General features: G+C 42.4%; 1 protein-coding gene across 5 annotated transcripts in view; it reads left to right on the top strand.

The window, feature by feature from the left end:
- WWOX (WW domain containing oxidoreductase) overlaps window positions 1-15,162 on the top strand; it is a 1,124,103-nt gene that overhangs the window by 368,673 nt on the left and 740,268 nt on the right. The window contains exons 9-10 of one of the 5 annotated variants that reach the window (XM_023226796.1): window positions 6,973-7,065; window positions 7,452-7,881. The exons of 3 other annotated variants lie outside the window; for them this stretch is intronic. In XM_023226796.1, the coding sequence (XP_023082564.1) occupies window positions 6,973-7,065; window positions 7,452-7,487 (129 nt within the window). In that variant the 3' untranslated portion in view covers window positions 7,488-7,881. Of the gene's footprint in view, window positions 1-6,972; window positions 7,066-7,451; window positions 7,882-10,304; window positions 11,007-15,162 lie in introns of those variants that run through there. One more of the 5 variants, XM_023226798.1, reaches the window with a different exon arrangement.

Raw genomic sequence — 15,162 nt, forward strand, 5'->3', positions numbered from 1 at the left:
CTTACTTACTTACTTACTTACTTACTTACTTACTTACTTACTTACTTTATTTATTTATTTATTTATTTATTTATTTATTTATTTATTTATTTATTGAGACAGAGTCTCACTCTGTCGCCCACGCTGGAGTGCAGTGGCCGGAACTCAGCTCACTGAAAGCTCCGCCTCCTGGGTTCAAGCCATTCTCCTGCCTCAGCCTCCCGAGTAGCTGGGACTACAGGTGCCGCCACCTCGCCCGGCTAGTTTTCTGTATTTTTTTAGTAGAGACGGGGTTTCACCGTGTTAGCCAGGATGGTCTTGATCTCCTGACCTTGTGATCAGCCCGTCTCGGCCTCCCAAAGTGCTGGGATTACAGGCTTGAGCCACCACGCCCGGCCCATGTACTTACTTTAAATCAGAGAGCCCACCTGTCCAAATTCTAGCTCCTCCTGGGCACCCTGTATTAGACACAGGCCCTCGCAGCATTCTGAGTCACCGTCCGCTGCTCTTGCACTGTCCATTATCCAAATGAGGAACTCATCAGTAAGGCCAGAAAGGAAAGGGAGGAAAAAAACAAAAATAACAAGAAGAAAAGAGTTTATTTACAGATGGTAAAGAATTCTGGGCATGAGAAACGCAGCCGAACAAGTAGAATGTATGCATAGGTGGGACTCCTGGTCTTGTTTTATGAAAGATGTAAAGTCAAGTCAAACAGATCCTTTTGCAAGGGTCCTCCTGTGTGTATGTCTAACCCAGTGACAGGTAAGGCAGCCAGGAGCTGATGTTATTTCAGTGCGAAGCTCTTTTCACAATCACAGCCATGCACAGCTCACAAACCCTCCCAGGTCATGCCTGAATACCTTCAATGTGCCCCATGTAAAAATACACAGCAAGTCGATTGGACATGCCCTATGAATTATACCTCATTTATGATCATCGAGCCCTCCCTTTTCCCGTCATGCTTTAGAATTATGGGCTGGAGCAGTTTTTAATACTCTATTTATTTTAGGGGAGGAAAATGTTTTTCTTTAACCACAACATTCATGCAATACCAACTGCTGGCAGTTTCCCCAGCATTTAAGGAAATATTGTTGTAAGACTTTTATGTTCTGTACTTCAATCAGCCAGAGCCAGCAGTATCCCAATAGAAGGACCCTCAACAGACCATTTTCAGCATTTTGCTACAATTAAACTCCTCTGGTTTTAGCCCTCAGGCAATTTAGTACCTTTTTACATATGCACATTATGAACTTTTGACCAGGGTCTAGCAGTCATATATTAGAGTGCTGCTCTTGAAGGCAGGCTTAACAAGTTCCTCTGAGTATTACAGTTGGAGGCAGTTGTGGAAAAGGTAATTTAAGCAACTTGCAGCGAGGCCATTCAGAATCTCAGCGATGATCCTAAATATCTCTCTCTCTTGCTCACACTCTTTTTTTTTTTTTTCCTTGTTTCCTCTGGAAGCTGGTAGCAGGAGCTTTCAAAGTCTGTGATTGATCTTTTATTCAGTAGCTAACGAGGGCTGTGATTCTATTAGCGCTCTACAAGGCAAGAGAACAGTGATTTAATGAAGTGTCTAGTGAGCCGGCCATAGATTTATCCTGTTGTCGCTAATTTGCAGCGCTGTTGCCAGCATAAAGGAAAGTGCACTCACACTGCTATTAAGCAGGTATTTCCTTAGTAAATTGTTGTAAGGTCAGGTACAGTTATCTGAGCAAAAGCAATGCCTTACCTCTTCAGTGTCTGCAAATGACAGCCGCCGTGCTGAGCGCTCACTGAAGTGGAACTGGGAGATCAGAGGTCCGTCTCCAAGTCGCCCTTAGCGGAGGCAGGAGCAGATGAACTGCCAAGTAGGAGTCATAGAGTCATAATTGGTGATTAGAACTGGAAAGGTGCAATAACATCTTAATACAAACTGGCGTATGTTATAGTTACTGTCAGTTGTTGTAAACTCGTCCTGCCGCCTGGACTAGTTACGTTTCCCTTGATTAGCTGTGAGAAACGAGGCGGCGGGCACTGGGGCAGCCACACAAACATCCCAGTTTTTGTTGCTTTCCCGGGTCTTGCCCTGTCCTTGCTGTTTTCCTTGGGTACCCTGTTCTCCCTTTAGAACACACTACAGTAACCTTTTCCCACCACCCTGGGAGGACTGTGATTTCGTAAATGTCCTCTGATCTCTCCTCTTTGCAGAAGCAGTGACATTTATGCACACTGGCTTTGAGGCTGGTTGAACTTTTGTTTTATTTGCCTTTGCTAAGGCCGGGGGAGGTCTTTGCTTCATGTTGGATCCGTATCCCACTGCAGTTGTGTGTCACTGTAGCAGATTCGGGGTTGGCGTGCCAGAGTGAAAACACGAAAGAAAATAAATAGGCAGCACTGAGGAATTATACACTTGAGCCTGGCGTTTTTCTGAATGCAGGGGTATTTTAGGTGAATTGAGCGTGTTGGAGGTGCTCTTGCAGGTATAGGTAAGCAATGTCCATCCGTGGTAAAAAGCAATCGAAGAAATTCTTATCTGATGCTTAATGAATTGCCAGCCTGGTTAAAAAGGATAACCCTTCAAACCTAGGGCGTCCAACTGCTGATTTATATAGACTGGAGATGTTTCCATGCCTTGCAGCAATATTTTTCTTCAAATTTACAGAAGCAACAGCTATCCAGTGTTGTTCACATGTGCTGAGTAGCTGCCATTATTGATAAACATGTAACTGGTCATTTGTATTGTTTTGAGTAGGGTAGTCTACCAGGATGCCTAGTAGAGAAAAATGAGATGAGATAATGAGATCATTTACACTGACACATCGTACGAATCTGTCACATAGTAGGTTCTCAGTAAATATTTTTTGGTTCTGTGACTGTTAGAATCTGTTGGCTGAAACTCTGTCATCTGGCTGTCACTCTGCTCCACAAAACTTGGGTAATTCTAATGCTTAGTTCACCCCAGGGCTGATGTGTGTTAGATTAGGGTTTGTGATCAAGTAGAGTTTAAAGAAGTGTTTTATGAGGGAGTCCTTTTTGCAAATGATCACCTGGTAGTTTAAAAGGGTGAGCGAAACTTCCCTAATTTTCTAGTATGGACCTTTGGGGCTCAGGATGAGGATGTTCAGTTTTTACTGCTGGTGGAGCTGCCATTCCATTAAGGGCATCTTTCTCCAAGGAAACAGAAATCTTAGGTTGTTGATCTGGAGATCAGGACCTAGTACAGGCAAGGCAGTGGGCTGCTGAAGAGTAGATGAAGCTGATCAGAGCACAGCCACACCGGTGACAACCGGTCAGGACGTGGGAAGGGCTCTGACCCATTCATCTCAGAGAGATGTGGCGTGAGGAGCACTGCTTAGTATTGTGGACAGGGGATGCTCTGGGTTGTCTAATACTAAGCAGAATGGAAGGGAAGGATGGAAGGAAGAGAGGAAGAGACGGAGGGAGATGGAGGATGATAGGGAGATGGAGGGAGGCAAAAAGAAAAAAGAAAGAGGAGAGAGGGGAAGGGAGGAAGGAAAGAAGAGGGAGAAGGAGGAAGGGAGGGAAGGAGGCACAGAGGTAGAGAGGCAGGGAGATAATGGAGAGCCTGGCCGAAAGTTAATGCTCAGTTTCCGGTAGTCCACAGAAAGCACCTTGACCAACTGGCTGAATACAGTTAGTATCACAAGCTACTAGGATTCGTTGGATGCTTACCATGTGCCATATTTCCTTGAATCTTCATGGCGATCCTTCAAGGGATTCCCTGTTTTCTAGAAGGTAAAGGTGCAGGTTAGAGGCTATGTCAGAAGCAAGTCAGGATTTGAAGACAGATCGTCTGCATTTCCCCCTCTGTAAATCCAGAGCTATTGCTTCTTTTCTTATGTGGCCCCCACCCCTGCAGCAATTCTTCCTGGGAGGCCTCATTGTTCATATTTGTGAAGGGCCCTATTCAGTCTCCTTTTTGAAGAAAGGGCCACTACAGCTCTCTATTCTGATCTAGGGACATGTTAGGCCCTCAGTAAGGAAAATCAGAGAAAGAAGAAATAAAACGTATTACTCCATTTTCATACTGCTATGAAGAAATACCCAAGACTGGGTAACTTATAAAGAGAAAGCGGTTTACTGAACTCAGTCATTCCACCTGGCTGGGGAGGACTCAAAATCATGGCAGAAGGCAAAGGAGGAGCAAAGGCACATCTTACGTGGCAGCAGGCAAGAAAGCATGTCCAGGGGAACTGCCCTTTATGAAACCATCAGATCTCGTGAGACTTACTCACTATCAAGGGAACGGCACAGGCAAATTCCATGGCTGTGACTCAGTTACCTCCCTCTGGGTCCCTACCATGACACATGGGAATTATCGGAACTGCAATTCAAGATGAGATTTGGGTGGGGACACAGACAAATCGTAACATAGAATTATAAAAATTCCTATTTCTAAGGCAGATAAATAATCCTGGTTGGAAATCGTACTGATTTAGACTTAAAACCATTCAGCCTTCTTTACCATTTCTGAACGTGGCCCTGAGGGAGGATTTGTCTTTTGCTGTTTTCTTTTTTTAAGAGATGGGGTCTTGCTGTGTTGCCCAGGCCAGTCTCAAACTCCTGAACTCAAGTGATCCACCTGCCTCGGCCTCCCAAAGTACTGGGATTACAGGCATGAGCCACCACACATAGCCTGGGGGAGGGTTTGTTAAAGAACTGTCTGTTTTTATCACATGACCACTAGTTAAAATTTTGGGCAATATCCCTGAATGATATCTTTTCACTAGTAACTCACATGGACCCATCATCTCTGAATTTAACATGCTTTTCAGGAATGTGTTCATACTTTCCACCTATAAAACGTGTTTTAGTAATTTACTCCCTTGTGAATGCTCCTTGGTATGTAAATTGAGCATATTTCCTTTTAATTGTCCAGGTAAGTAATACCCATCATTAGAGGGCACCAGCAGTGGAATCAACTTATTTTTTAAAATGTATTGTGTTTCATGAATTTTTCTGAAGAACTGATCTTTAGAGTCTGAATTGTGTTCTGTTGGGCTTGACTTACTTTTAAATTAAAAGAGGCTAACAGATTAGACACGAGAGGTCACATATGACATTCCATTTATATAAAATATGCAGAGTGGGCAAATTCATAAAGACAATACACATTGGTGGTTTTGGGGGTGACGGGGGTAAGGGGAGTAGGGAATGACTGTTAATGGGTACAAGTTTCTTTTTTCCTTTTCTTTTCTTTTTTCTTTTTTCTTTTTTGAGACGGAGTCTCGCTCTGTTACCCAGGCTGGAGTGCCATGGCGTGATCTTGGCTCATTGAAAACTCCGCCTCCCGGGTTCCTGCCATTCTCCTGCCTCAGCCTTCCGAGTAGCTGGGACTATAGGTGCCCGCCATCATGCTCAGCTAATTTTTTGTATTGTTGATAGAGACGCGGTTTCACCATTGTTAGCCAGGGTGGTCTCGATCTCCTGACCTTGTGATCCACCCACCTTGGCCTCCCAAAGTGCTGGGATTACAGGCGTGAGCCACAAGCTGGACCATTGGGTACAGGTTTCCTTTGGTGAAAATGTTTTGGAACTGGATAGGGGTGGTAGCTCTACAGCACTGCGAATGTACTAAAGGACACCAAGTTGTACACTTTGTAATAATGGATGTTATGTGAATTTCATCTCAGCCAAAAGAGGCTAACACATAAGGAGATACATTTTGACACATGTGGTATATTAAGCTATTGTTGTTGTTTTTTAAATATTCCAGCTGGGTGTGATGGCTCATGCCTGTAATCCCAGCCCTTTGGGAGGCCGAGGTGGGTGGATCACTTGAGGCAGGAGTTTGAGACCAGCCTGGTCAACATGGTGAAACCCTGTCTCTACTATAAACTCTGTCTCTACTATAAATAGAAAAATTAGCCGGGCTTGGCGGTGGGAGCCTATAATCCCAGCTATTCAGGCTGCGACAGGAGAATCACTTAAACCCGAGAGGCAGAGGTTGCAGTGAGCCAATATCTCACGTCTGCACTCCAGCCTAGGCAACAGAGTGAGACTCCATCTCAAAAAAAAAAAAAAAAAAAAAAAACAAACTTTTTTTTTCTTCCATCTGTATCACACAGTTTCACCACTGTAGCATGGAGAGGAAATAATTGGGTTGTATGTAATACCTAGGTAAAGTAAACAGATCTTGGAGAGGGATGCCAATCCCTACCCTGCATGGTGTTATTCACAGAGCTGCAGGGACACAAACGTACCTTATCTCTTGTCCATACGATTGATTAGTTATGTGTTTGCCTGTGTTATTAATAATGTATACCTTGAAAAATCTATGTGCATTATAGTCTTTGATCTTGTCGTGAATTTCAAAGCCAAAGATTCCATTTTCTTTCTTTTTAAAAAAAAAAAAAATTTCAAAGAGGTAGGTTGGAAGTAAATTTAAAACTTTTCCCCTTTCTAGCAGAGGACTTTATACCGATCACCATCCATGTTAATTAGATATGCATGTATGTGTATGTATGATATATACACCCATATACACACATAGTCTGTATATACATGTATACACACATACACATATATACGCATATTTTAAGGAGAGAATTATAAAATGATTAATTCAAGCTTACTATATTCTAGAGGTGAGGAATATCTGAATACGAGACTTACTCATCTAGTAGATTAAAACAGAAATTAAAGACTGTAGACTAAGGCAGGATCAAAGGACCTCTTTTCATTCTTCTTTTATTGTTTATTGACTTCAAAAAGACTTTTTAGTTTAAACTGACTTTAATGTCTCTTGAATGCTCTTTTGTAAAATGACTTTGAAAACTTGGAGATAATGTCTTCATTAAGTGGAGAAAAATCTTGGGAAAAATGTAACTGTAACTTGGCTTTCATTAGAGTAGAAAGAGATAAAGCTTTGCTTAATTAATGTCTGTTTTCCGTCTGTTCAGAATTATAAGGAAAAAGGGGACTGAAATTAGTGCTGATAAAAACTTGAAATAGACATTCTAGCACTGAAACTTTTTTTTCTTCCTTCCTTAGAGTTTGGAAAACACTTCATACCATGCTATGAAGCATAGGGGAAGATTTTCGGTGCCCTGTCTGCCTGGATCTAAAATGACTCCAAACCCAGTGGTACTGATCACCCTGGCTTCTTTCCACCTTTCTCACTTCATTGTCTTTTTGTGTGTTTCTGACATCTGTTTACAAATGGACGATCTTGGGGATGGAGGGGTTCTTTTGGTCTACTTTCCTTACTGTTTAACAAAACTCAAAACTGTCTCTGCTCTTGTCCAAGCCACCAATCAAAACTGACCCTTCCTGAGTGTCCTCATTGCCCTCTGGGAATGTTCGTGGCCTCGGGGGGTTCAGGAATTACTTTTCCACTGCATCTTCACTGCTTTTACTATTCTGTGGCTTTCTGTCAGTTCTCTGGTCAGCTTCTCTTTTCTAGAAACCTGATGTGCTTTGTTAGCTTAGAATGCTGTTCTAGGCTGCCTTTTTTTTTTTTTTTTTTGTAGCTTCTGGTGAGCAGAACACTGGACTCCAGACTGTGAGGCCCCACCTGTGCAGCCTGCTGGCTCCTCATACCCACTCCCTTGTCACCTTAACCCCACGTATGATTGCAATGGCAAAAAGGAGAAATGCACAGAGGAACACCACCTATCACAGTTTGCACTGTGTTTCCAGATCCATCCTTTTGCTTCCACCCATCCCAAGGAATGCAGTTCTTGGAAGGGTCATCTCATGGTACATAGTTGGCCCTCTTAGATTTCAGGGCTTCTCTTCTTGTAGCTTGATACTTACAGGGAGTGCTAGGGTAAGTGGAAAAAGCACATGACTTGGAATAAAGACCTATACAAATCCCATGTCTGATTTATACTAACTAGGTCCTAGTTCCTGTACCTGTTTGAGCCTCAGTTTTCCCATCTACAAAGGAGGGATGATAGTACTTACTCCAAAGAATTGTCGTTGGATCAAATGAGTTGGAGTGGGATGTAGCAACATTCTGTATTCTGATTTCAGCAACACTGTGCAATGTAATTCTGTATTATAATAACACATCTTCTGTAGGTCTTTCTTTTGGGTTAGCTAACGTTTTAAAAGGTTTCCCTTTTTAATCTGTGCCCCCCTCTACCCCAAAAGTATATTCAAGAGCGAAACTTCTGGTATGACGATGTCTTACACCGATAGTTCTGAATGACTTGACCTGGCTATCTTTTTTGAGTCTCTCGATTGATAGATGGATGGATAGGTTGATTTTGTTGTAACCCTTGTGCAGCCTTGCTGGCCTTACTCGTTTTCAAATACTCAAATGCCACCGAGTCACAGGTTTCAGAGGGAGGTGGTAATACCTCAGGTTTTAAGTTGCCGAGAGTCACCACAGGTTTGTTATGGAAACCGTCAGGGATATTTATTCCCTCTCCTGAGAAACATAACTGAGCCTCTAAACCACCCACCAAGATATTTGCCTGTAAAATATTTAAGAACTGGTACTATGGAGACATTTCCCTTATGCAATTTGTTTTCCATCTAGGAACGGCGAGGAGAATATAGCTGAGTATAAGTTACAAAGCCAAACTTTTAAGCTACAAGAGGCATCTCTTCACAATAGCACTTGGAGAAGGGCTGAAGGCAAACAGAAAGTGAGCAGAAGGGAGACCGGTGTTCTGAAACAGCGATGACAGGCTCCACAGTGCAGGGTGATGATGGTGTTAGAAATTATCCATTCAGTTTTAGACTAGACATTCCCTGGAAGCATGTCATGGGGTGTGCAGAAGGGCTTTTGGATAAAAGGGGTCTAGTTAATAGAGGTTATAAAAACAAACTCGAAAAGCATAGCAGGCTGCCAGGACATGTCTGAGTACCTCGCAGATGGTGGGGAATAGCCTATGGATTCTGCTTACACCATGGATGCCCAGGTTGGGCCATGGGTTGTGTTTTTTTCTCTCAGTTTATAGAAATGTTATCAGGCATATTTTCCCTATTTCCCTAAGAAGAGCATCCTCTCTGTGCTAGCCAGCCATAGGGCCAGGTGACTCCTAGAGGTGATCCTTCAGTTATTTCCTAAACAGATCTAAAAAAACAGATACCTGTAACCTGGGATTAGATAGAGCCAATAAGATGTGACTGAAATGCTCAGGGATGCTAAGAGGTCTACATTTTAAGTTGGTATATTATTAAAGGTGATGCTAGCTGCTATAACAAACAAGTGTACCCGTGCACCAGGGCTCAAACATAGTAGACGTTTATTTCTTGTTTATTTAAGATCCAAAATGTTTCTTGCCAGTTAGCAGGCTGTTCTCTTCCAAGTGGTGACCCAGGGACTCAAGCTCTTTTTGTCTTGTGGCTCAGCCATCTTACACACATGGCTTCCAGGGCTGCCCTGCTGTTGTCTGCATGAAGCTGGTGGAAGAAGTAGGAATTTGCAGGACCATGGGTGGAGCATTTTAAGGATGAGGCCTGGGAGTGGTACGTATCTATCTGTGAACTCCAGGAGGCTAGGAAATAGAGCGTAACCATGTGCCCACGAAGAAGTGGGGCATAGTACATCTTTGCCGCACCTGATGTACTGTTGTTTGTTTAAAATCACTTCAGATTCTCATGTACCTTTTCCCCCTCAAGATCTTTATGTTTTTGACTTTGGAGATAACCAGAAATAACTAACCATGCTTCCTGCCCTCTACGATTTCATCCTCATGGGGAAGCAAGACCCCACTCATTTATTTTTATGTATGTAAGTATGTATGTGTGTATGTATGTATATATGTATCTATGTATGTATGTATGTATGTGTCCATGTATGTGTGTGTGTATGTATCTGTGTATGTATGTATGTGACGGAGTCTTGCTTTGTCGCCCAGGCTGGAGTGTAGTGGCACAATCTTGACTTACTGCAACCTCCTCCCGGATTCAAGCAGTTCTCCTGCCTCAGCCTCCCAGGTAGCTGGGATTACAGGCACCTGCCACCACATCTGGCTAGTTTCTGTATTTTTAGTAGAGATGGGGTTTCACCACGTTGGCCAGGCTGGTCTCGAACTCCTGGCCTCAGGTGATCCACCCACCTCAGCCTCCCAAAGTGCTAGGATTACAGTCATGAGTCATGAGTCAGCATGCCCGGCCAGCAAGACCCCCTGCTGTTGTCCAGTGCGGTAGGTGCCTTTGCCTACCTTCTACTATACAGACTGGAACAGGTGATACTGCACCCACCTTCACAGCCTCCCTAGCAACTGAGGATGGCTCTGTGACAGGTTCTGGCCAACAAGTAAAATCAGAAACCAATAGCACATTTCCTTGAATACCTCTTGCTTTGTATAAAATGGTGTGGCATTGCCGGTATTTTCACTCTTCCTTTCTTCTTACCCTGGATGCAGGTTTCATGTTTCCAACCGCAGCGGTCTTGTTGCTTCTAGGATCCAACAGGAAAGAGGGAAAAGTCAAAAGAATGTTGGAGAGAAGGCCCTCAAGTTGCAGAACACTGACCAGTGTTGGCAGCTACAAGACAATCAGGCATGATTCTTCATCCAGAATCTGCTTTTCCTGTTCTGCCAATTCATGAGCTGCTAATAAACATTCTGATGCAAATATGGAATACAGATTTCAGAGGGCTTCTGGGTAACTCTCGGAGGTGAGGATGCTTTGCGAATGCAACAGGTGTCTCTGACTTCATTTTTCTGGTGGAATGTTTACAAGTGCTAATTAAGTTTTGCTTCAAATGGGGAACAGTCCTGTGCAGCATTTCGTGGAAGTTACCAGCTTGAACATAGGAAGATGTTCTCCATCATTTGGATTTTTCTCACCAGCACCTTTTAGTTGTAGTAGTTTAGGACGTGATGATCTCAGATCTTTTCATCCTTCATGAAATCTCTGCAGTGATAGCTGAATCTCTTGCCTTTTCTTTTATTGCCCTTTTTCTTTTGTGACTTTGTACTGGGACACATTTATATTAGAGTAATTGTCTGATGGTATTTGAAAATCTTTATTTGGGCCACATTGGTTGGAAGATAAAAATATATAAGCACTAGTCCCTGAACATCATTTGGCCTGAACTAAGGCTGGAGTTTCTTAATCAAAATAACAACGACTATTTTTCCATGCCAAGGACTGGTGTAATATCATGAAGTAGATTTATGTACACATTAAATAAAACTTTTAAAGCATTTTAATGCACCAGTTTGCAATTTTTTTTTCTATTCACCAAAATATCCCAGATAATGGTTAATCAGTTTTTGATTCTACACATACTTCAAATACTGTTAGTGCAAAATCCTTCTTTAGAAATGTTACCTAATTCCAATGTTTCACTTTATTCAGTGAAGACACGCCTTTGATTATTTCAGTTAGGTGTTAGGATGCCAATTTGCCCACACATTTTCTTCTTAGGTGCCTTTGCTTACGGTAGTCAGAGAGTTGGTGAAAAATCAAGGTCAAAACAGGAAAAAGTAACACTGTAAATATCTATTTCTGTACATAATTCAAATTAAAACCGCGACCACCCAGAAGCATCAATACAAGGAACTGGCTGCGTATTGCATTCCTGTGACCTGCTTTATAAATGATGGAATGACTGACAAGGATCAGAGGGAAAGTGGTCATCCTCCTATCTCATAAGCCAAATGCTGCATATTCCAAGGCTATCAGTTCTGAAAGCCCCTGTTCATTTTTAAATAAGGGAAAAGTTTGGGGCCTGGGTCATTCTTTTTAAAGGAAGACATTTTGAAAACTTAGAATATAAGTTTCTGTTAGTAGAAACTAATTTATCTTGCTGATCTCTAAAGTATACCTGATTTGGAATATGTACCCTCAAGTTTTGCTACATTGAAAAAAATTATGGGCCGGGCGCGGTGGCTCACGCCTGTAATCCCAGCACTTTGGGAGGCCGAGGCAAGTGGATCACCTGAGGTCAGGAGTTTGAGACCAGCCTGGCCAACATGACAAAACCGTTTCTGTACTGAAAATACAAAAATTAGCCAGGCGTGGTTATACATGCCTGTAATCCCAGCTACTTGGGAGGCTGAGGCAGGAGAATCGCTTGAACCTGGGAGGTGGAGGTTGCAGTGAGCTGAGATTGTGCCACTGCACTCCAGCCTGGGCGACAAGATTGAAATTCTGTCTGAAAACGAAAAAGAAAAAAATTATGTCATTTCGTTATCGGCATCAGTAGAATAAATCTTAGATCAAGATGGGAGTACTGGGCTACTCCCTCCTTGCCCAGTCTGTGGTTTAGCATAGGAAAAAGCAAACTAGGGCCCTTGGGCCAAATCTGACCTGCATCCTATTTTTGTGCAGCCTGCAAGTGAACATTTTTAAATTGTTCAAAAAATATGAAAGGAAGGATGTTTCAAGATGTATGAAAACTACATGAAGTTGAAACTTGAGTGTCCTGAAGTAAAGTTTTATTGGGACATGGTGTTTCTCATTTTTATGTATTGTTTGTTTGCTTTGAGACGGAGTCTCACTCTGTCACCCAGGCTAGAGTGCAGTGATGCGATCTCAACTCACTGCAACCTGCATCTCCCCGGTTCCAGCGATTCTCCTGCCTCAGCCTCCCGAGTAGCTTGGCGTATAGGCACGTGGCACCACGCCTGGGTAATTTTTGTATTTTTAGTGGAGACAGGATCTCACCATGTTGTCCAGGCTAGTCTTGAACTCCTGATCTCAAGTGATACACCTGCCTCAGCCTCCCAAAGTGCTGGGATTACAGGCATGAGCTACCGTGCCCGGCCTTTTTATGTATTGTTGATACAGCATCACAAGGGAAGGGTTAAGTAATTGCAACAGATAAGAACACAGCATGAAGAGCTGACAATATTGGCCGACTGGCCCTTTCAGACAAAGTTTGCCAACACCCAGTTGAGCAGATATACTTACCTGTGAGCAGAGGTAAGTCAGAGGTGATTCTGTCCCTCCTTTCCCAAGGAAATGTGGAAAGATGAGAATGTTGCTCCCAGTGCTGATTTGGAGCTTTTTTTTTTTAATTCTCTTAAACAAGTCCCAACCTTGACTTTCCCTTTGTACGCTCTTCTTTACTCCCAGGTCTTTGCTAGGTAAGCAGTCAGGTGTTAGCTGAAGATATGGCAACCCACCAGTGGTCCTCTGAATGCCCACAAGAGTCACCTCTAAGATGATCCAGCCGTTGCGTGGTGTAGCATGCCAAGTCCTTGCTGCCTTTCCTCTGCTCCATGGTTACCGTATTAATTCAGGGATGATGAGGAGAAAGTGGTCTCCCTTTACCTGTTAATTCCTCGAAGGAAGTTCTGTTAGAAATGGATACTCTGGAAATATGTAATAAAGTTACCTATCAGGACCACTTTGAGAGAGATTTAAATGTGATAATAAGAATAAAAGAAAATGAAGTGACATTGAGGGCGTCTTCTTTTATAACAGCTCTTGGTCTTGCCTGTTAAGCACCCTGTAAAATGACTTTTACACATTTATGGATTGAAATGGTTCTGCTGAAATTTTAAGTGTTAACATTGTTCAAACTTCCATTACTAACACCTCTCACATTGTTAGAAAACTGTTTTATGTTTGACATTTTGATCATACTAACCTGGGACATTTTATGCTAAAGTTCTCATTTCATGCCTTAGGAATCCCCTGCTTATTTTGATTTTAGCACGTTTCTATAGGAAGCCAATACATTATGTTTGCACATCTTACCCGATGCACTGTCTAAAGCAGTCATCACAGAAGAAATTTTGTAGAGATGGAGAAAGCTTAAATGTCTCGTTTGTCAGGTTGACTTGGGTAGAAAATAAGGATTTCCACCCCCTCATCCTGGTTCCTTCCCTTTTAGATTTTCTTGTTTGCTTTTCTTTTTCTCTTTTAGATTTTCTGGTTTGCTTTTCTTTAAAGCTGTTGTTACCTCAAACGACAGTTCGTAAACTGCACTTTATTTTTTATGACAGCTTTATTGAGATAATTTACATGCTATGCAATTCATGCATTTAAAATGTACAATTCTATGGCTCAGTCTATTCACAGAGTTGTGCAGCCATCGCCACAGTCAGTTTTCTTACCTGAAGGAGAAAGCCTGTACCCCATAGTTTTCACCTCCCTTTATCCACTTCACCTGTTCCCCAGCCCCTGCAAACCACTAGTCTGCTCTCCATCTCCATGCGTTTGTATATTCTGGACATTTCTCATTAATGGGCTCATCCAGTATGTGGTTCTTTGTGATTGGTCCTTTCACTTTGCATCCTTCATGTTTTCAAGATACTGCAGCTTATTTTTCAGTTCCTTGCTTGTTTTTTCTTACAGATACATTTTAAAAAATGAGTAAACATATGTACAAAAACACTTTATTTAGGCACACCAGGTTTATGAGATTCATCTTTGTAGCCACCAGAGCAACCAACAGTGCTAACATAGCCTAGGCATTCTAAATGTGTTTGTCAGGTGCATAAATCTGTGATTGATAAAACCACTGCTCATTACTTGGTCCTTAAAATCTCCCTCAGTATAGCTGTAGGGACATACGGAAGAAAGGCTGGCTCATTAATAGGATATGTCCAGAGTTCTGCTTTAGAAATCATAATGTGGACATCATTGATTTCTCTGACGCTGGAAGCTGCTGCTGCTGCTTCATCTTTATCTTCTTCTCCCTGTGTATTGAGAGCAGGGACCTCCTTGTGCTGTTTTGGGCTCTCCTTGGTTACCCAGATTGGCTGCATCAGCACCTTCTTAAAATATTAGTGTTGCTGAGATAGGAGCTTTTGGTAGATGGATAAATTGGGATTTGTAAATATTTTGCTTAGTTTTTCCCAGAGTTTTGCAGAAGAGAATAAGGTGTTGGTTTGTTATAAGGTGGTTCTTTATAAAGTTTAGGCCTGTTTTAACGAGGCTGACTTGGTTTGAAGATAACTAGAGCCATGACTTTCATCTTGACGGACAGAGACTGCTCACTCTACTTTTTTATTTTATATTTTCATTTCACTTCATTTCATTTCATTTAAGACAGTATCTCTCTCTGTTACCCAGGCTGGAGTGCAGTGATGTGATCTCGGCTCAGTGCAACCTACACATCCTGGGTTCAAGTGATTCTGATGTCTCAGCCTCCCCAGTAGCTGGGATTACAGGCATGTGCCACCACACCAGCTAATTTTATGTATTTTTTAGTAGAGGTGTGGTTTCACCATGTTGGCCAGGCGGATCTCAAACTCCTAAATTCAAAGGATCTGCCTGCCTCAGCCTCCCAAAATTTGCTGGGATTACCTTTTCAAACTCTAT

This window comes from Piliocolobus tephrosceles, chromosome 17, assembly GCF_002776525.5.
Source record: "Piliocolobus tephrosceles isolate RC106 chromosome 17, ASM277652v3, whole genome shotgun sequence".
Taxonomy (NCBI): Eukaryota; Metazoa; Chordata; class Mammalia; order Primates; family Cercopithecidae; genus Piliocolobus; species Piliocolobus tephrosceles.